The sequence below is a fragment of the Neomonachus schauinslandi genome, chromosome 4, assembly GCF_002201575.2.
Source record: "Neomonachus schauinslandi chromosome 4, ASM220157v2, whole genome shotgun sequence".
NCBI lineage: Eukaryota > Metazoa > Chordata > Mammalia > Carnivora > Phocidae > Neomonachus > Neomonachus schauinslandi.
This window is the reverse complement of record NC_058406.1, coordinates 166,604,928-166,627,295: the sequence shown is the minus strand read 5'-3', so window position 1 is coordinate 166,627,295 and position 22,368 is coordinate 166,604,928. Positions and strand designations below refer to the sequence as shown.

Below are 22,368 nucleotides of genomic sequence, written 5' to 3'. Positions count from 1 at the left end.
AGTTTGCTTCTCCCTCTCCCGCTCCCCCCTCTTGTGCTCTGTCTCTAAAATAAATAAATAAAAAAATCTTTTAAAAATAAATAAATAAATAAATGAAGTACCAATCGGATGATCTAATTTGCTCTACAAAACACTCGCAGAATCCTTTAGTAGACGTTGTCTGATTCCTACCTTTATTCTATCAACATCAAAGCTTAACTCGAATGTCACTGCACACTCTTGTTTGCATTGAAGCTACCAAAACACAAAATTCCTGGGTCTGAACTACTGAAGTTTTAGAAAGCTTTTAAATGTGTCTCCAGTTTCTTAGTGAGTTCTTCCGGAAAACCTCATTTGGGGGGAGAAGCCATCTCGCTGCTTTCTCTTCCGTGGCTCCTGCTCGTTTTACATATTTATCTAAACCTTTCCACCCAGGGCTTCAGAGCACGCAGCAGCGGAGGTCTGGGTCATGTACTTCTTCCCTCAGCTTATGTCAGAGCCACACAAAAAGAGCTTCTCGAGAGTGTAGAGGCTTCTGCTCCAAAATGATGATGATGGGGCTGAGGGATAGCGGCGAACAACATTGAGCACTTACTGTTCGCTGGGCCCTGTTCTCACTGCTGTGTCTGCATTCACGCCTTTCATTCTGTTCTCCTAACAGCCCCACGGGTTTGATGCTCTGACTCTCAGCCCCATTTCACGGCTTTGGAGACACCGAGGGGAAGATCCCACCCCCAGTGAGCAGTAGCACAGGGACTCACACCTAGACAGCAAGGCTCTGGATGCTGTTCTTTGAACCTTTACTACTTGCTGGTCATTATTGGAAGTAGTATTAATCAGGCCAAAAAGACAACAAAAAAACCCCAAAACCCTTAACTCTATTATGAAGAATAAGAGCTATTCAAATACCCAGGGAGAGAGCACATTTCCTTAAATCCACCTTACAATGTCAGTGGCTGGAGTAGACTCTTCTGGGAGTAGAGGGTGGTGAGTGGTGGGCTGTGTGTTCAGACTTCGGGTCCCTAAAAAGCCGCAGGGAGGTCAAAGACACATCCCCAGGGGAGGAAGAGGTTATCCGAGGAAGAGCGTATAGGTGGACATGGAGCTGTAAGTTATCAAGGTCTCAGGCAGCAGTTAACCAGCAGCTTTTCACCTTGTTTTTGTTCTGTCAGGACAGAAGAGGGGAAGGAAAAATACGTGAGGAGGGAACATCAGTTTCAGGGTGAGGCAATGGAGCGAGGAGGAATGATTTTCTAAGTGTTGTTTCCCGGTGTTTCATTGGGCTTCTCTGGCGTTTCTATTTCAGGTTTAAAGCCCCCCCCCCAAATTCACTGCAGTCATCCACGCAGTGACCCCCCTGGTCTCGCAGTCCCAGCCAGTGTTGAAGCTTCTCGTGGCTGCAGCCAGATCGCAGTACTGTGCCCAGGTGAGTGGGGGGCCAACCGCCACTCCTGCCTCCTGCAGACCCTGCTCTTACCTGCTCTGTGCTCTGCTCCCTGGGGCTCATCCAGAGGCATGCCCTGTTCCTCCCCTTTCACTTGTCATGCTTGTTACTCCTCCCTTTCATCCGATTAGCTAAACATTCTTGGAAGTGAAATTTAGCACAGGTAAGGGACGGGTTACAAAGAGATGTTTCACTGGGGTAAAGTTAAAACATATATACCAACACATTCTTGAAAGAACGCGTAAGGACATTATTTTGTTTTTAAACGTCAAAGTGTTAAGATAACCTCAGACATGCCATGGGAGGACCCAGAAGACGGAAGTTTTCAACGGAAGAAACAGACTTGTTGGTGTCAGGAGGTGTCCACTTTTCTTTCGTAGCACCCGTGGCTTCATTATAAAATTGGGAGCAGAAGATTCTATCTATGATAACAGAATTTTCCAAATCAGTGTCACTCCCATACTCTTTCCACAGTGGCATTTTGGATTTGTAAATTAGGTTGTACAAGAAGGCTTACAAATCTGGAAAGAATTAAATCATATTGAAGTATGCCTTTCTGAACTGAACACACTTATTAGGAATAATAAAGTCACATAAAATCAGCAACCATTCTAGAGAATCCAAATCATGAGCTCACCCTACTAGTTAAATCTTGAATTCTCTCAAGTAGCACCGCTTCCCAGCCAATGTTCTGGAGCTCGCTACCCATTTTTATTTAATTTTGGTCAGTGTTGGTATCTCGCTCATCAAACAATATAGAATTTAAGAAACCACTGTATCAAGATTCAGCAACCCTGAAATTTACTTCTTTTCTCCCCAGCTTTCTCCTGCCCCCTTGATGTAGTTTTTTTCAGGGTTCTCTTTTTGTCCTCTCTCTCTCTAGTTGTTGAGGTGACTGGGTTCTGGAGATTGTGTGGGAGGGGGGCCCTCTTTAAAATTCAAGTTTGATGTCTGCCTCTCTGCCTTGCTTAGGCCTCTTTCTGTCTCTAAGAAGAAGCTGGGTGGAGGCCTCACTAACGTCAGCCTTACCAAGCCGTTCATGGCCTCCTGTCCCTTTCAGATCATAGTTCTATGGAATTGTGACAAGCCCCTACCAGCCAAACACCGCTGGCCTGCCACAGCTGTGCCTGTCATTGTCATCGAAGGAGAAAGCAAGGTAGGACGGAAAGGGGCCCTGAGCATGGAACTGCCGTGGACTGTTTGTTTCTCCGTGGGGCGCCGTGGGTGTTGGCCCTAGACAGCTTCTTCCTGCCCCCCCCCCCCCGGGGAGCTTCTGGCTCTGGACTCTTTTTTCTAAAATTTTCCCTGTCACTGAAAATCCTCAGCTTTGACAGCTCTCGGTTCTTGAATTGGGGATTCGTGGGTCCTAACACCACCTCTTTAGGAGATTTGTGGCCCCGCATATCCTCTCCTCCTCTGACCGTCGGTTTCCTCCTCATCTACAAAATGGAAGTAATAACATATTCCTAGGGTTGCTACTAGGATACAATGAATTCAGGGCCTGGCAATAGTGATCCTTGTATAAACGAAGAGGATCAAGACAAAGCTGCTGATGGCGGCCAAGCATGAGGTTTGCTTAGCTGGTTCACCTGGATCGGTTGTGTCTTTCAGAATAGTGGCTCGTCCTCACATTTATCTTCAAAAGGACATCTGCACTTTAATTCCATATGGGTGTCTCCATCAGAGACTCACACGTGCTGCCTAGCTGTCCCCTTGCTTCCATTCTCCAATTCATTTTGCCTGGAACTGAATGATCTTCTAATCATCTCTCAGCCTTAAGGGACTCTATTTGCTAATGCTCGAAATCAACATTTGAGGCCGTGTGTAATCTGGCCTTGGCCAGCCTTGCCAGTCTTCTTCTCTCTCATTGCTTCCCCCACCCAGACCCTGTCCTCTCACCAAATTTGATCATTCACAGTTCTCTAAATTGCACTGTATCCCCTCCTGCCTCTAATTCTTGCCTTTCCCTTTTGCTCTAAGTCTCAATGCTTTATCTCTGTTATCAAAATTTCCATGCATTCTTTAAGCCCCTGTTCCCATGCTACCTCCTCTTTGGAATTTCTTCTGCTCTTGGCAGCCAGGGGTGAGTTCTTTTTTCTCTAGCTTCTGCTTGTTGCTTTCTTGTAGATCATATCCATTGTGAAGAAATTAGTTGCTACTAAATGGAACAGATTGGTGAAGCATGTCATCTAAGAGACATCCTTTGTTAGTCCCCAAGAAGGCAGGTCTTGAGAGATTGTCTCACACTAAGTAAAACATCTTTGAGCCAGGATAAAAAATATCAATTAGGTCAAACCATTTGAAAATCATCATTGGCTTGCTAAAAGTAGCAGTTTCATGTAGTTCGACATGATGCAGTGAGAATTACAACTGTAACGTGTGCAAGATGATCAATGCATTATCTATTCATTTCCAGTGTATGACCACCTGCTCTGTGCTGGGCACCATGTAGTATGTTGGAACGCAGTGCGCGATATGACAGATAAAGTCCCAGCATTCGCAGGGCTGGAGTCAAGTAACATGGTTATCCATGAGCTGCTTCATAAGCATTTAATGAGTAAAGGTGGGAATTAGAAAATCACCTGCCTCTAGGCATGGGTCTTACTTACCCTTATGAAATCCATCTCACCATAGATGTGGTTTCACAAAAGGAATGGCCTACGATCCCATATGTCTGTCTCCCCAGTGCCAATGCCCGAGGTCCTAAACAGTGCTCAGATGGCTGCTGTCAACTTTGGACTTGGGAATTCATTGTTTTTTGTGCTTCCATGGGTGACTAGCTCTCCTTCTGGTAGATAAGTCTTCCTTTGAATATGTCAGGATATCAAACAGGATCCAGTCAGACTGGGTGCCATTCTGACTTCTATAGTTAGTATTGCATTTTTACACACAGATTCACTGATTGATTTTTTATTCTCACTCTGTGAGTAGTCCCAGTTTCTTTATGAACAAGATGGTGGCTCGATCAGCTGTAGCTTATAAGATATTTCACATCCTCCCAGCCATATCAATTACTTCTCGGCCTTTTGGCTAGGATCAAGTGTTGTGCATTCTCCCAGCCATATCTGTGTCTGGGCTTCTGGCCGTTTGTTGAGTCCTAGCCTCTGCCTTGGCCTCTGATTCCAGTGGGCCATTCCTTTTCCCTCACTCTCACTGCCCTGGGATTGCACCACCTAGTAAAGCATTTGTACTTAATTAAGTATCACTTCAGGCTCTGTATTCTGGAACCTTGGCCAAGACTCAGGCCCATTTTGAGGATTCAATGAGATAGTACATTACAGGGGCTTAGCCCTGGGCCTATGATGCACCCAGGGTCCACTAAATGTCAGCTGCTCTTCTGGGTGGCATTGGAACATTACAGTTTGTTTTATGGGCTGTGAAGCGAGTTATTTAAGTCTCTGTGCCTCAATTTCTCCTTCAGTAAATGGAAGCAATCATAATACCTAAAACAGGGTTGCTAAAAGATCAAATGGTACAATACTAGACGTGTAAATGCACTCGGAAGTGTGGATGCACATGGTGGGTGCTTGATAAATGTTAACTCTTACTGTGCTTTGTATAATTACTTAGGGATATTCCTTATCTTCCCCATTAGACAATAAACTTGAGTCTTGGTCATTTCCTACCCATGTTTGCTAATTCCAGAAGGGGTTGGGCTGGTATATGGTAGCTAAATATTTCTTACCTGAACTAATAAGCAAAACCCATTTCACTTAGGATTGACTTTCTAAGTACTCCAGTTCCTTTCACGTTAAACCATTGAACTTTTGGAATGTGGCCGAGGCAAGGTATTTGGAAGAGAGCGTCTAGTTTCTACACTAGAATTTGAAGTTGCTGGACGATGGGCTCATAACCTCTGTTGATGAAGCAGGTTCAGAAAAAGGAAATGGATCCTTTTATAAAACCAGTGGTTGGGAACGTAATGGGAAGGAAGTCATAGGTCCTGCTCATTCCCCATCGTACATTTCCATATCTAGCCTTGAGTTTAGGGTTGATGTGTTCACTGTTTTGGCTGCAACATTCTATTTTGAATTTATAGGCCTTGTCTGTGCAGCTCTCCCCTATAGACTTAACAAGGGAAAGGTCAGGGCATCGCTAAGCTGGCAGCTAATGGTTTCTGTGTTAGTCGGTGGACATGTAAACTGTATCAGGAGAATTGCTTCAGGCTGAGATTTCTGAGCACCGTGTATATGGGGTTGCTGATCACTTTATATTTTATTTTATTTTGAAAGCCTGAGAAAGAAAAGGAAAACTTGACCCAGTTGACGGATGTGTAGGAGCAGACCCTGGAGCCATTTATGCTGTAGATACATCCCTTGAGCTCCCAGAGTTGGAAAATAGTGGGCACTTCCCATCCTTTAATGTCAGCAGCCCTCCAGTAGCTTCATGGGCGTGGAAACCAAATCTCATAGATCAGCTGGCTTCTTGTTGTAAATACAAGCTTGAGCTTCCCGGCGGTGGAGGTCCTCAGATTTGTGGGTGTCGTAACTGTTGATATGACTTGCAGAGGAAGGTGGTGAAGATGAGGTTGCCTGATGTGCCCCCAATTCACTTTTGAGGTCCTTCTCGAACCTGAGACAGGTGTCACATAGTGGCTGAGGTGCTCTACAGAATCTCACCGTGGGGGATGAAATGCAGGCAGGTCCGTCCTGAGCAAGACACCTAATCTTTCTATGCCTTAGCTTTCTCAGCCGTAAAATGGGGTTATTACAAAGGAGAAATGCGATGCTATTACAATGTTAGTTATTCTTATCATTCTCATGGTTAGTTGTTCTGCAGAGTACATTCACCACAGAGGTTTAAGGTATGACTGTCACAGAGAAGTCTCTCTAGTCTTTTTTTTTTTTTAAGATTTATTTATTTATTTGAGAGAGAGAGAGAGAGAGTATGAGCCGGGGGAGGGGCAGAGAGAGAGAGAGAATCTAAAGCAAATTCCACACTGAGCACAGAACCCGAAGTGGGGCTCGATCTCAAGACCCTGAGATCATGACCTGAGCCGAAACCAAGAGTTGGATGCTTAACCGACTGCGCCACCCAGGCGCCCCGGAGTCTCTCTAGTCTTAATTTTCCAGCTGGTCCTCTCATGCCCAAAGCCCTCACCCCAGACCGCCTGCACACACCTCACCATGCCTTATCCTGGAGCTGCCCAAACTTTATTCATATACTACCTTCACAGTTTGCCTAAATCCATGGACCACGTCGGCTATTTTTAATTTAAGATTTGTCTATAAATCGGCTTACTTTTCATTTCAGTGAGATGATTTTTAAATAACTTTACTACTACCTGTTATTGCTGTAGCTACTGATACATGTGTGTATATATTTTTTCTAATCTATGCTAACATCCGTAAAGAGGAGAATTTTTAAATGTTTTTCTATGTACCTCCCAAAACGACGTGGCCTTCCAGTGGTGTGTGCCCCACACTTGGAATCACAGCTCCATCCGTCTAGTCTCTCCAGGCCTCAGTGTGCGGGTTCTCTCCTCTGTGCCTTCACATCCGCTCAGCCCTGTTTCTGCCTCACTTCTGTTTATACCTGGTGAATTCCTATCCATCAAGTCCTCCTGCAGTGTCATTTCTTCTACGAGGCCTTCATCTGCCCTTCTGAGCGGCTGGTTGCAGGCTGGGACAGATCGTCTGCATCTTGATGTCTCTGCGGACTGTGAACTCCTCCGAGACAAGAGAATATGTCTCACTTACCTTTATGTACTCCCTTTGACTAGCAAGGTGTCTGTACACAGTAGGTGCCCAACAACTGTAGAATAAATGACTACACTGATGGGAAATGGAAGTCTTCAATGTTGAGGGGTGACATGGTGGCAGAACATTCTTTTTGAAGGTGAGGATGGGGGAGTTTTCCCAAAAACAGGTCTCTAAGTTTACCTCTCCTTTCCTTAATTCCTTCCCTCCTGCCTGCTTTCCACTCCCAGGTTATGAGCAGCCGTTTCCTGCCCTATGACAACATCGTCACAGACGCCGTGCTCAGCCTCGATGAGGACACTGTGCTTTCAACCACGGAGGTAAGCGCCCCCACCTGAGGAGCGGGCGGGGGGCTCTTCAGGCAGTTGCCCCAAACCCCAAGGTGCCGGCGCTTCTTTTTCCCCGGGCCATGGCCAACCTGAAAACCTTTTTCAAAACTTCCTGCAGAGTCGGTTCTAATCAACCCAGTTCCTGTGAGCACCTCGCCACCACCTGGCGCCCGGAAAAGGGCATTTTCCCCTTCGTTTTCTCTGCTAATTGGCTTCTCATTTGCATGGCTGTGCCTCACCTCTTCCCTCCTGCCTGCCCTCCTTTTGTTTTTAAACAGCACAGCTACCGGCAGGTGTGTGGTACCCAGAAGAGAAGGGGGGGCACCTGCTTAGCATCATCTTGAGACCACACGGTGCAGAGCAAACAGCCCATCCTTCCCCAGTGATCCGAATGCCTGTGTGGGTGTGTGTTGCCTTTGTTGGCGAACACTATTCTGGGTTCTGAAGGCAGCCTCTCTGTCTCAGTTTTAAGTGCTCATTTTCTTTCACCCACACAAGAGCAAACGGTTTCACTTTAAGACTGAGACGGGAGATCCTTGCTATTTCAGATGTTCAGGTATTTGTGCCAAAAATAAGATTGCACAAAAAACGTGTGAGGAGGAGAGAGAGAGAGAGAGGAGGAGAGATAGATATGATAGAAAACCAATTTTTACAACTCGAATGAGTATTGATCTCAGAAACCTTACTTTAAACCATCGAGGGGACCAAAGACAGTTCTATAAAAATGTCGTATATTGGAAATGCATTATTAATGGTAGCTGCTAAAAAGCGTGGAATCTGAGCTACTTATACCTTTCCCTTTCTTTTCTCCCTCTTATTCATAATCATTTTCTTTTCAATTTAAACATCGACACTTACCAGCATGCACTTTCCTGGACGCCAGTCCGATTCTAATAGCCTGCCATCCATGTAGCTGGCACTGGGTGTTAACCTAGGCTAGCAGTCCCACTGTCTCCTTCTTGAAATTCCATGGATGCTTCCAATTTCCATCCGATGGAGTTGAACAGACATTATGTGCAGCCTGAACAACCCCAGGACAAAATGCCCTGGGCCTCACCTTGGTAAAAGGCTTTCTCTGCAGCCCAGGCTCTATAAATACTCGGTGAATGAATGATTGAAGGGATGCATGCTGAGGGAAGCAAAGTGTGAACGCACAGCCGATTGTGTCCTGTGCAAGTTAGCAGGAGAAGGGGGTTTGGGGGGCCGGGGGGAAGATAGGTTTAATGTTCCAAGGGAACGACAGCTATGGACTACGGGGTATGGGACACTCTGGCTTGCACGTTTCTGCTGCTTCCTGCAAGGGAAGCTGGCATCCAAGGAGCACATTCGCTCCCCAAGTATCTATCAAGGGATCTCATTGTTCTGCTCTCCGTGCCGGGTACTGGGATTACACAGTTCCTGCCAATGGCCCTCCGAGTCCTGGCAGCAAACAGAATTCAAGTCAGGTGATTCCAGCGAAGGGATTTCGGATGACTTAGGTGGGTGGGGTTAAAGACGCTGAGGTACCTGGAGAGCAGCAAAACAAGCAGCAGCTCCCCCTGCCCCTTCCCCCAGGTCTGAAGGAAATAGTGTTTCAGAGTCTCTGAGAGGTGGAACTGGGGAGAGGACCTGCCCGATGGGAGCTATGATCACGGGGGGATGTGGCAACTGCCCGAAACTCTGCTGCCAAACCTAGGAGGGAGCCAGGGAGAAATACTCCGACCTCTCGCTCTCTGTCCCGCCTCCGTTTGCCGGCGGGTGACTCCCACTGACCTAACCCGGTCAGCCACTGGCCTGTCAGGAAGACCGGGCTGTGCCTTCCAAAGTGGACCTTGGAGGGCAAACACAGGGAGAACAGCACCTCGCAGGAGCGTGTGGTCAAGACAGCAATGGCATATATTTAAATCCTTATCCCTTGACCTCAGGTACTCATGCAGTGTATGTCTTCCCCTGGGCAATCAGTCCCACTCTAGAGTTGTTTTTTTCCCTGTCCCACGGTCACATCTGTTTCGGCTTCTGTGATGTTTCCATGGGGCTGGTGAATTTCTTTTCAAAGACGAGCAATTCCAGCCGCTGGTACGCGCTGGGAGGAACGTGTGACCTCTAGGAAGTAATTAGAAGTCAGTGTGGATGGAAAGTGATATGTAAATTTAAGAGGCCGGTGGTCTGGTTTACTTTTGCCTGCTGATCATGGAGTGATCGCATCACCTAAGATGGTCAAGGACGAAGGGCTTCTCTTTTTTTAAGTGAATAGATGGTGGTTCATTTTATTTCCTCTCTAAGGAGTCTCCACCTGTTTAAATGCCTCCCTGTAGTATTAAGGATAGATTTTTAAAGAGCATTCTGCAAACGGTATTAGATTTAGTTGGTTTACAGTTATTTACATTTATCTGGGTTGCTGCAAATTCTCAAAAGAAAACAGATGTTGGTTTTTAAGCTGACCTTTGCCTCCTTTGATGTGTTAATGATCTTCGGGAAAGCGGAACTATCACAAGAATCATAGTTTTATCTGAATTTACTTTTTGAGTTCCTTTGAAATGACTTGAAACAGCTTTGAGAGAGTAAGAAATTCATGTGATGAGAAAACCCCATCGGGTTCTATAGGCGTTGCCAGGGTGTGTGTTTCCTTTTCAAAGAATCATGGAAAACCCAAAAGAGCGCTGGCAGCCGGCCTGCTTGACAACGGGCTGCATGAGATACCGTCCCATCAGTTGACACCATTAATATTAACCACCAGTGATGGTGTGCAGGTTATCACAACCCGATTTCCATCTTCTGGCAAATACTGTCCACTCCCCTGCTGCTGGTTGTTTTGAGATGCCCTGTTCCCCAACAGGCTTTCTTAACGTATTTTCCAACACCCCTACTTTTTTTCTGGATGTTTCCATTTGGGTGGGGGGGACAAGCTATATGCTTAAGGCTCTCTTATCTTGAGTTAGGGGGCCAAACTAGATTTTCCTAAAAATTTGAATATATGGCTGTTCACAAAAACAGTCACTTCTAGACCCAAAGGATTCAGAGATAAAAGGACCCTCACAGATCCCTCAGGCCAGTGTTCCAGAAGGATGGTGTGTGCCCCTTAGTTTTGCATGGTTCATGGCAAGCATATTTCAGCAATTATATTTACTGTTTGTTGGGAAACAGTATAGCCAGCAACCAGACCTAGGGTTTCGCTGACAGGTTTGCCTAGGATGAGGCTAATAGGGGGGCGGGGGGAACCAAGCATGGGCAATTTAAAGAACAACAGGAAAGAAGTGACTGTATGGTGTGGGAATGTGGCAAAACGGGAATGACATTGTGCATGTGGTGAAAGCATGGGGACTACTGATCTAGGCTGAATTGCTTTGTTCTTTTAATTGAGGTAACATTCACAACATGAAATTAACCATCTTAAAATGAATAATTGAGTGGCATTTACTGCATTCACGATGCTGGGCAGTCATCAATTCTGTCTTATTCAAAAACGTTTTCATCACCCAAAAAGGAGACCCCATATCCACTCATCAGTCACTCCCTACCTTTTAGAACCACACATCTGTTTTTAGTCTCTGTGGATTCGCTTCTTCTGGGCAATTCATACAACATGTGGCCTTTTGTGGGTGGCTTCTTTCACTCAGCACACTCTTTGCAAGGCTCATCCATATTCTAAGTATTCATTACTTCTTAGAGCTGAATAATGTTCCGTCGTATGGATATACCGTGGTTGGTTTATATATTCGTCAGTTGATAGAACCTGGGTTGTTTTCACTGTTGGCTGTTGCAAATAGTTATTGCTTTTTGACCTCTGGGAGGTAGGAACCGGACTTGACACCATCACTCCGTTCCCAGCCACCATCAGAGCGCCGCGACTGGAAATATTTGTGGCATAAATGAAATTTCCATTTGCGTTGCTTATGGAGAAGAGACAAGAAAGTTTGTAGGCTGAGTGTGTAACCTGTAGAAGAGTTGAATTGTTCTCAATACTGTAGCAGGAGAGCTAAAAAGGAGGCTATGGTAACAGTACATGACAAATCTGAAACCAGATGGCTGGATTTAAATCTTGACTCTGCCACTTACTGCACCTCCATGTACCTTAGCTTCCCTCTCTGTAAATTGAGACTATAAAATTACCTACTTCACAGGGTGATATTGTGAGGATTACGTGAGTTAAAACTTTGGTTAGAGTACTTACGTGTAAGTACTCTAACCAAAGCATTACATGATTATGAGCATTATATGATTGTTTGCTGTTACTGTTCTAAATTTTTTTTTACTTTCTGTGTACTTCTTTATCATTCATCAATCATAGCAAGTAAGAAATTTGCTCACACATTTGAAAACAGACTATTTGCTAATTATAAATGTCGGTTTTTAGCAAGTTGAGAAGTACCTGCTTTGGGTTATCATAAGCACTGGACAGTCATTTACCTGCATTTTCTTTAAAATAATCACGTTAAGGGGTGCCTGGGTGGCTCAGTCGGTTAAGTGTCTGCCTTCGGCTCAGGTCATGATCCCAGGGTCCTGAGATCAAGCCCCGCATCGGGCTCCCTGCTCTGCGGGAAGCCTGTTTCTCCCTCTCCCTCTGCTGCTCCCCCTGCCCTCTCGCTCACTCTCTCTCGCAAATAAATAAATAAAATCTTTTTAAAAAAATAAACAAAATAATCATGTGGCTTCACTTGGCCTCTTCCCTACTTACTCTTAGTGATTTTTCACTGTGGATGCTTTTTCTAGCTTTCCTTTTTGCTGAGCATCTTCAAACCTGAGAGGCCTGACTCACATTTCTCTATGATACCTGCTCTGAATTCCTGTTAGAACTTGTGTAGTTTTTAAACTTCTTTTCTCTTGCTCTTAAGAGGATGCTTTTATTTTAGTCACTTTGGCTTTGCTGGATGCTAGTCATGATGCATGCTGTATATTCATACTCTGGATGTGCATGGGAAATCTCTCGTTTACAAAACAGATGCATGTGTGCCTCGCATGAAACAGTGGTCACGTGCACCAAGGACGGAGGAGGGGGAGACAGCGGTTGCTTTTCTGACTTGTGTTTTTGCTTGAACAAACTGGATTCTAAAGGACATATCAGCAGTTTCTTTTCTTCTTTCGTTTCTGCACTAATCTGAAGTTTCTTCAACAGGAAACATTAAAATGTGCATAATTATGGGGCAAAATGTCAAGCAGTCAGCTTAATTTGCTGATGAATACATGGAATTAATGTTTCACAACAGTCCTGGGATTTCGCATCATGAATTAGCAGGGGGAAGGTAATGTTTTGTTGACATTTGTTAACACTGTTGATTGCTTGTTTGGCTTGTGTTCTGCCTGCAGGTGGATTTTGCCTTCACCGTGTGGCAAAGCTTCCCCGAGAGGATTGTGGGGTACCCGGCGCGCAGCCATTTCTGGGATAACTCTAAGGAGCGGTGGGGGTACACATCCAAGTGGACAAACGACTACTCCATGGTGTTGACAGGAGCTGCTATTTACCACAAGTGAGGAATTTAGAAATCCCGCCTGTCGATTTTTACGTAACTCCTTCTATCGTAGCTTCTGGCTGTTGCATAAAGAGGAACTTGGGCCAAATCTCGTGAGCAACAATAACAAAAATTAGTTTGCATCGCTGTTTAAGTTCTGTCGGTGTGGCCAGCCTGTGTCTTTGAAACCAATAAAACCCCCTGGCTTACTACTGCATTTCCAGAAATAATGGTAGAGAAACATATCAGGTTGTCTGGAGTTGGAGGACATATTGAGTAACTGAACATTTAGAATAACAGCAACAAAAGTACATACTTAATTGTGCACCCCCAGACATCATTCTGAGTGCTTGGGATTTACCAAAGAGTTAAAAAAAAATTTTTTTTTTTTTCTTGCCTAAGTAGGTTTTCTATTCCAACAAGGGGAGGACATGGTATTTGTAATAATTCTATAATAGGTTAAGGGGGTGAGTTATATAGCAAAAAGGCAAAGTCGAGCAGATCAAGGATCATGAATGGTGAAGGTAGAGGGGAGGTTGAAGGGTGGCCAGTGATTCTCATTGAACAGGTGAGATCAGAGCAGAGACTTGAAAGAAAGAGGGGAAATCATCCAAGATTTTTGTAAGAAGAGTGCTCTAGTGTAGAGAACAGCTGAGCCAGAATGTTGGAGGAATATCAGGAAGACCAATGTGCTGAGAGTAGACTGACTGGAAAGCAAGAGAGAGAGGTCGTGGGGGGCCCAGATGCAGGACCTTGCTGCCCATCACGAGGACTTCACTCTGAGTGACGTGGGAGCCAGTGCAGGGCTTTGAGCAGAGTGGAGACATCTTTTTTATATTTCAGGGCATCCCCTCTGGTTGCTGTGTTGAGAGCAGACTATATGGGGGCCAGGGTAGATGCAGGGAGACCTATTAGGAGGTGATTGACATCTAGGCAAAAGATGATGGAGCCTGGGAGCCAGAAGTGGTAAGTAGTGATCAGATTGTGGGCATATTTTGAAGATGCTCTAACATGATGTCTTGACAGATTGGTTATAGAGTTTGATGGTTAAGCTTTTTTTGACCTAAGGAACTGGAAGGATAGAGAGGCCATCAAGAGATGGGGAAAGCCCTATGGATGGATTTAGGTTTTAGGGAGTTCAGTCTTGGACATGTTAAGACATCCAAAAGGGTATGTTGGAAAAACAGCAGGGATGGAGATATACATTTGGGAGTTGTTTGAATATATTTGGTCTTTAAAGCCAGGGAACTTGGGTAAGACTGCCAAATTAGTGAGTTTAGATGGTTAACGTTACTGACTCGGTCATTTTCATCCATTCTTCTGCCTAGTCTTTTTTAGTAAAGGATAAAAAATCTTGCTATCTCAGGGATAGAGTTGGAAGTGCATAAACAATAAGCATTTGGGTGAGCCGAGTCTTGATCTTAAGACCCTGCCTCTTAAAAGTTCATTGTTCCCCTTTCTTCCCTGCCACTAACACACAGTGAATCTTATTCATTCAAGTTATTTTTCCTATAAGTATATGCTATTATGTCCCTCTTAAAAAAAGAGTAGAGTGAGAAATAAGTCAACTTAATTATGGGTCCTCCATAATGCCTGACCACCAGATTAATTAAGGTTTTGATCTAACAGTGTCAAAATAATATGGTTTATAGAACACAAAAATGGAATAGTATATTGTTGGACTCAGAGTTATAGGATAGTATTGACTACAGTTCTGATTAAGCCAGTAATTAAAATTTTAAAGCAGTTTGTAAGGATATACAGATTATGTGTAAGTAACTTCTCTTACCATCCGAGTATTCAGTTCCTAACCAACCACCCTGATATTAAAGTCAGGCTGGCCAAGCAGTATCTGCATCTGTGTGTATCTCTTGTACCTTCTTTCCTTGTCTGTAAAGCAAGGATAATAATAGTACCTATATCATAGGTTCCTTATGAGGATTATATGGGGCGTTCCTTGTAAAGCACTTGAGAACATTATCTGGCATATAGTAAGTACCATATAAGTGATGGCTGTCGTCATCGTCATCCATTACGTGTTTAGGGATTCAAACAATAAGTATAGGTTTCCTGTCAAAGAAGACCACCTGTGATTATATAATGATGGCCACCTATGAAACCTGTCTTGCTTTTACAGATATTATCACTACCTGTACACCCATTACCTGCCAGCCAGCCTGAAGAACATGGTGGACCAACTGGCCAACTGTGAGGACATCCTCATGAATTTCCTGGTGTCTGCTGTGACAAAATTGCCTCCAATCAAAGTCACCCAGAAGAAGCAGTATAAGGAGACAATGATGGGGCAGGTAAGAATAGAACTCTCCTTCCCTGCTTTGCTCGCTGGTGGTTCAGCCTGGGGTAATGACTCACAGTTCCTCTAGGAAGGGTAATGAGGAAATTTTTAAAAAAATATCTGAAAGTCCCAAGGGAGTATATGGTTGGCACATGGATGATTGGGAAGACGTAAGTCAAGGGTATCTGTCTCTCGAGATTGTAAAAGCTCTCATATAACCTACAAAGTGGCATGAGAAACATCAACCTTCTCCAGAGTTTAAGACCTACAAAGAATTTATGTAAGCTTATTGTAGGTGCTTTATTTAGTGAATAGCTAATAATATTGTCCTCAACACAGCCTTCTGGTGATTGCTCTTGAGTTGGGTGAGCATCTTGGTGACAGACCAGGAATCACAATCCTTGATTTTCACCTGGAACTGGCACAAAGAAGCTATACACAAGTCGGTTACCTCCTGAAACACAGTTGGCTCATCTCTAAAATGGAAATGGTAAAAATCGACCTCACAGGGTTGAGATAACATGTATGAAAACTTCTATGAAAGTAAAATATTGTTGAGTCACATAAGTTTAGAACTAAAGATACTTGCAAGGAAATCTAATTCAACTTTCTCTTTTTACAAGTAAGAAAACGAGGACTCAGAGAATTTAAACATATTGCCACAAGTCACCTAGTATTAGAGACAGAAGTGGGAGTTGAATCCCATGCTCTGTTCCTTCCACTACTCTTTATTTTATACCTCCAGCTACTATATCAGGCTGATATGGATATGCCGAGGCTCATTCACCTTTATTCGTCTTGGACAGAGCCCAGTACTATATGGAAGAAATCAAAAACCTGTAGACCATTTAGATACACCCAAGTTAAATCCTGGAGAATCCAACAGCATTTGAGTCAACCTGGAAGGACTTACTTGAGGGTTGGATCAGTTTGCTTGTTGAGGTTTTCCATGTACCTTGTTCCAATCATTATTGAAAATCATATACAGATCTAGCTTTTGCAAAGGAAAACTTAACCAGACCTCATGTTAACAAAATTGATGGATTTTCGTTCACTAAATTTAGTAAGAGCAAAAATCTTGCAGGATCTTAAGTTTATAGAATTTCATAATTCAGTATTTACAAATGTGTACTGATTATCAGGCACTGTCCTTAGTGAGCAATGAGTCTAGTGGAAAATTTTATTTCCCTCTAACTACTAAAAGAACAGGAAAGAGGATTTGCAAGAATTTTTCATCTTTAAGGCTAACAGACTATTCCAATTCAAGCAAGATGTATTGAGTGGCTACTGTGTGCCCAGGCGTTTTTATCTATGTCATTTAAGGACACAACATTCCTTTAATATTGTTTGCTCAGAGAGTTCTATGAACTTCCCTGAGGTTATACACTCATTAGGAGTGGAACTCTGATAACACGTGGTTCCTTAGGAGTTTGTTTTTTTTTGGTTTTTTTGTTTTTTTTAAATATTTTATTTATTTATTTGAGAGAGAGAATGAGATAGAGAGCATGAGAGGGGGGAGGGTCAGAGAGAGAGGCAGACTCCCTGCTGAGCAGGGAGCCCGACGCGGGACTCGATCCCGGGTCTCCAGGATCATGACCTGAGCCGAAGGCAGTCGCTTAACCAACTGAGCCACCCAGGCGCCCAGGAGTTTGTTTTATATATATATATTTTTTAAGATTTTATTTGTTTGCCAGAGAGAGAGAGCACAAGCAGAGGGAGTGGCAGGCAGAGGGAGAGGGAGAAGCAGACTCCCCGCTGAGCAGGGAGCCCGATGTGGGGCTTGATCCCAGGACCCTGGGATCATGACCTGAGCCGAAGGCAGACACTTAACTGAGCCACCCAGGCGCCCCTTGTTTTGTATTCTTTGCATAGATTTGCCTAATTCTACCAAACCAATATTTCAAGTGATTTTACACATACTTTGGGACAAATCTGAATTTAGCCTTAGATATAACTCGATGTGTCTAGTTAGATATGTGCTGTATATGCCCCCTGCCTTCCTATCATGCACATGAGTTTATTGAATGTATGACTGGTAAAAGGATATCATGTGCTAATAAGATTATGTTTTTATTACAAAGGAACTCTATCTTCTCTCATATGTTGGTTGACCCAAAATAAATGTTAAAATCTACAGGCAAAAATGATACGTGGATGATTCTGAATTCTTTTTTTTTTTTTTCCATTTGTAAAAGAGAGTAAGAATAAGCTTAAGCTCTTGACACTAGTCCGTTTGCATATGTGTGCACTTGCCTGGGGGTAGGGAGCCTGGCCCCATACCAATTTAGAAACAAAATGAGGTCCCTTTGGGACCGTGTGCTCTGATCTGAACTCATCTGGTTAGCTTAATTAGAAACTTTCTCTGGCTTACCAAGTAGAGTTCTCTTAGTATAAATGGTAAAGGATGGAACCTGAGCTCTGCCCCTTTCTAGCCTTGAACAAGTAAGTGTAGCTTCCCTGAACCTGCTTCCTCCTCTATGCGGTGGGGATGGTATTACCCCACTGGGTAGGGAACTTGACCAGGTTGTTGTGATGAGACTCAAATGAGCTTCATGGAAACACTTTACAAGTAGTGTTTTGTTTGTTATTCTGCTGCTCAGAGGTAACTTGACATTTGTATTTACCTTCAGTGGTTCCTTTCAAGCATGTTGACACTTGTGGTTTTTAAGTGACTCTGAGTGATTCTCACAGTAAAATGTACCTTCCTGCGATAGCATTTTCCAACAGTGCATGAGAATAAAAACACACTGAACACACACCCATGCGTATATACATCATTGTACAGTTGCCTATTGATAAATGAGTGGGGGGGGTTCCCCCAAAATCCGGTAGCTCCCTTTTTCTTTATTTCATAAAAATGTGGTTTGAACGACATGATGCTTATTTAAATGTCAGCACTTAAGTCATTTAAAGCTTTCTTTTAATTCAGTGTCCTCTACATGATCTAAAAGTGTTTAACCAGCCTTAAGGCAAACACCAAGAGCTAAAGAGATGGTAGCCATCTTTTCTGCTTACCCAGAATCAACCAAGTAAACCAGAAGGTTTTAGAAAACTGTCTTTGAAACCATAAACACATTGTGAGTCATAGTATTTGTTCACATGTTTGAAGAGAATTTTTATGTTTACTGACCATAGTAGTTGAGGCTCAATGGTAAATCATTCCCAGTCCAGAGAATCAGTCCATGTGGAGCTTTGTTTGTATGTTTTTAACGTCAAAGAATGTAGCATATCTTGGGAAAACCTTCCAGCAAGGCTGAAACCCAGGACTGGTGCTTGCACCTTCCCCAGCACAGGGGCGTTGGGTGGCCCGTCCAGACCCCAAGCTCTGCCACTTGCCCTCGAACCTGACTTTGGTTCTCTGCAGCATCCCCATCGTACCTTGCACCTCGCTCATTGTCTTCCTGGTTTGTCTCCCTTTCCCCAGACTTCTCGGGCTTCCCGCTGGGCTGACCCTGACCACTTTGCCCAGCGACAGAGCTGCATGAATACGTTTGCCAGCTGGTTTGGCTACATGCCGCTGATCCACTCGCAGATGAGGCTCGACCCTGTCCTCTTTAAAGACCAGGTCTCTATTCTGAGGAAGAAATACCGAGACATTGAGCGACTTTGAGGAATCCAGCCAAGTGGGGGAGGGGAAGCGAGAAGGGACGGGGTCAAGCTGCTCTCTCTTCCCAGTGCAGATCTGCTCAGCAGCGGAGCCAGATTGTGCCAAGTATCCAAATAATCTTAGATGAACAGAATGACAACAAAAAAAAAAAAAGGAAAAAAGGAAAAAAAAAAAGGGCAATGAAAACTCGACTCCCGGCTCCTGGGACTGCACAGGACTGCTCCAAACTCACCTCACTGGCTTCTATGTCCCAAGACTAGGTTGTGTACAGTTTAATTATGGAACATTAAATAATTATTTTTGAAATGATTGCTATGCAGGTTTAAACTTTTTTAATGATCAAAACTATTAAAAACCAGAGTTCTTTCTTTAATCAAAATTGTGTTGGTCGTGACTATTTCAAAGCTGCTACTCTTCTTCCCACAAACATCATTGCCCTTGGTCATGCAGGGTTTCCTGCGGTTACAAATGTTCAGACTTCCTAGAAGACACAAGAAGTCACTCCACCCAGTGTCAAGAAATAACCAAGCATAAGTTAAGACAAGTTCATTATTCCACTTTGCCAGTGCAAATTGTTTTCCACTTTGAATTTGCAGATCCGCTTGAACTTCTGTCTCTAATATGTTGCTGCATGAGAGAAAGTATTATGACCTCCAGGTAGACAGTTGTAACAGAAAACTTTATGTCTGAGATATAGAGGTATGATCATCTTTTGCACTGGGGGGGGGGGGGGGGAGTTAGGACTCAGAAAACACTAGTATAATTAAGAATGTTCAGCTTACACAAGGAACCATCCAGACAATCCACCAGCATATTAGTGAGATGGAAATATTGACCCGCAACAGTAACCCAAGGCTCTTCAGGGATGTGGGCTACATTATGCATTGAACCTTTGACACAGGGCTGCTGAGCGCTGGGAGAAGGCTTTGGTTTAGAGGCAGAGGAACAATGAATGTGTCCGTGGCAGACCAGGAATCACAAGACAAGCTCTTGATGTTTGTGAAAACCTCGAGTTTGAGAGGCTTCTCTGTTGAGAAAGTAGTACTCACATGTAAATTCTCCCCGTTGAACACAAGCATTGTTGAGAAGTCACCGAGGGTGTACCTCACCACTGGGATCCTGATACGTCTTTCGGTCAAGCCTTGTCTCGAGCAAGAACTTGGCAAACAAAATAATCAGAAACAAATGTAAATACCATTTTCTGTCGCTTTAATTTTTAAATCTGTGGAGAAGCTGAGTTGTGCTTCTTGTTAAAAAGAACATTTCTACCCCTGCAAATGCTGCTTTGAGTTTCTGATGATTGTAAAACTGCAACTATAAACAGAAAAAAAAAAACAACATATATATATATACATACATACATGTCCCTTAACTCCCTTGTAGAAGATGAAGATTTCTGACATTAAATGCCTTCTTCTACTTGGAAGAGGCAAGAGAGAACAGAGGGGATCATTAGTGGGTCCTACCACCTCTTATTCTGAATAAACAGAAGCACTTTAGATTTTTTTTCCCCCTAAACTCTCAGAGAGCTTATAAATTTATTTCTAGTGTTGGCTGGGAAGAAAATTCCATCACAAAATTATGTTCAAATTCTTCCAAGTGCCTGGCTCAGGTCAATGGGAACCATAAATCCGGCAGACTTGAACTCATCTTGCTTTGTAGACATCCGGAAGGGAAAGAGGGACTGGCGAGAGAGCAAGGAGGAAGGGCCCCGCGGACAGGAGAGAAACTGGGTATTTGCAGAGGTCCAGAGAGGTGACACAGGGCTGCGTGGCAACAGAGCGAGGGCCAGCCTGTGCATCCCGGACACTGCGCTGGGAGTGGCATGAGGGCAAGGAAGCTCCATGAAAGGGGGGCTTTTCTCTGCAGCCTCGTGCCTCAGAACAGTTCTCGAAGGCTCTCTGGCATCCAGTGTGACCCAGCGTTAGCCCACTCTCAAACACGTGACATTTCCTCCCAAATGGATGTGATTTGCTCTTCTGTATTTGTTGAAAAATAATTCTTAGGTCCACGGTACTTGCACTTGTTTCTTCCTCTGAAATGTCCGGTTTGACAGGTTCGGTGCCATTGAAGCTGCAGGTCTCAGCGACGTCAAGGGTTAGCAATGAATCCTTACTCGCCTGGCCTTGGCAAGATTGTATTTAATTTTTTAGGATTGCCAAAATATTCTCGTAGCTTCCTCCTTTGCAAAAATGTGAATGCAACGTTTTGTTCAACGACCCCCAAGCCAACTTGAACCTCCTGTTGTCACTTGGCTGGCAGAGCCGTGTCCCTAATTGTACCAGTCACATGAATAGATTGAGGAACCCGCTTTGTGAGATTCACCTGTCACAAAGCTCCCAGGGCATATTCTCCACAAATGGTATGTGTTACGTGAAAGGAAAAAAAAAAAAAAAAGACGGTAATTATAAATGAGAACAGGATCTGACACACTCGGCCACTTTAAATCTCCGTGGTTTCATTTCATGTCATTGTCTGAGCCAATCTCTTTGGGATGCTAGCTGGTGTGTTCTTTTCCCATTTGGAACATACAGCTGGGAATTGAACAATGCTTAGCACATCCGTGAGGCCCCATAGTAAGATGTAATTTTAATTCACTTAGGCGAGAGTTCTATTTCACTGCAGCAAGTTGACAAATGATAACCAGCTCTGTGGGGTGTCAGGAGTTATCGCTCAGTCAAGTTTAATGATAACCAGGTGTCCCTAAGTGGGCCAACATGAATTGGGAAGAAGCCAAGGCCGGAGAGTGCAGCACCAACCCTGTAACAAATTACATGCAGACACTCCATAGAGGACTCGGCCGCTTATGATTTCTACACAACCATCTTCTTCCAGCACCACGTTAGGACATAAGATCTTAAGAATCATTTTTTTAAGCTGGCTTATGTATGTATATAAAAAGGTTTATAAATATTAAGTCAAGTTTGCACATCCCGTGGAGTAGACCACCTTTGTCAAAAACCAAAATGGAGGCTGTAGAGGAAAACCCAGGAAATCATCCTTGTGGTCCTGCCTGAGAAGATCACGCCGCTGGGCGGGCCCACCTGGACAGAGCAGCCCGTTTTCCAAAGGATGCTTCAGAAGAAAGTGAAATCTCTCCTACCTGGAATCGGATGTTCATTACAGGTTACTTTCTTGTTACACATGGTGCTCAGAGAAGGACCGCTCTCAGTTGCTTCCTTCCATGTTCCTTTTGGAGTGATTTTTGTGTTTTCGTTTCCAGTGGGCGATGTTAGCCTTTATTTTAGTGGTTCTGGATACCTGGTCACTTGAAGGACTGTTATGCTGGTGGCCTTTCATAAAGGTTACTCAACTTTAATTGGGGGTGAGATGAATGAATATGAGTAGACCCATATACTGCCCTTTTTTTTTTTTCTTTCGAAGTGAGCTCTTGATTTAAGAACTAAGGAAATTTTAGTCAAACCTGTTTGAAGGGCAAGAGTGGGGAGAAGACAGCTCTGCTGGGTGAGAATTTAAGACTTGCTGGACAGGCTGAATTAAGGATGCAAAGGCCAAGGCAGACTTCCAGACCTGAAGATGTCTTGCATTCTCTCTGGTCTCTGAGAGCTCCAGTTTTTAAAAGGACCG

The 22,368-nt window shown here is 43.9% G+C and overlaps 1 protein-coding gene across 1 annotated transcript in view; it reads left to right on the top strand.

Annotated features, from left to right (window-relative positions):
- The window catches only part of EXT1 (exostosin glycosyltransferase 1), a 276,879-nt gene extending 257,960 nt beyond the window's left edge, over window positions 1–18,919 (top strand). Inside the window, exons 6-11 of the mRNA XM_044914657.1 lie at window positions 1,294–1,405; window positions 2,484–2,579; window positions 7,353–7,442; window positions 12,735–12,895; window positions 15,015–15,186; window positions 18,598–18,919. Of these exons, the coding sequence (XP_044770592.1) occupies window positions 1,294–1,405; window positions 2,484–2,579; window positions 7,353–7,442; window positions 12,735–12,895; window positions 15,015–15,186; window positions 18,598–18,783 (817 nt within the window). The 3' untranslated portion in view covers window positions 18,784–18,919. The remainder of the gene's footprint in view (window positions 1–1,293; window positions 1,406–2,483; window positions 2,580–7,352; window positions 7,443–12,734; window positions 12,896–15,014; window positions 15,187–18,597) is intronic.
- The last annotated feature ends 3,449 nt before the right edge of the window (window positions 18,920–22,368 follow it).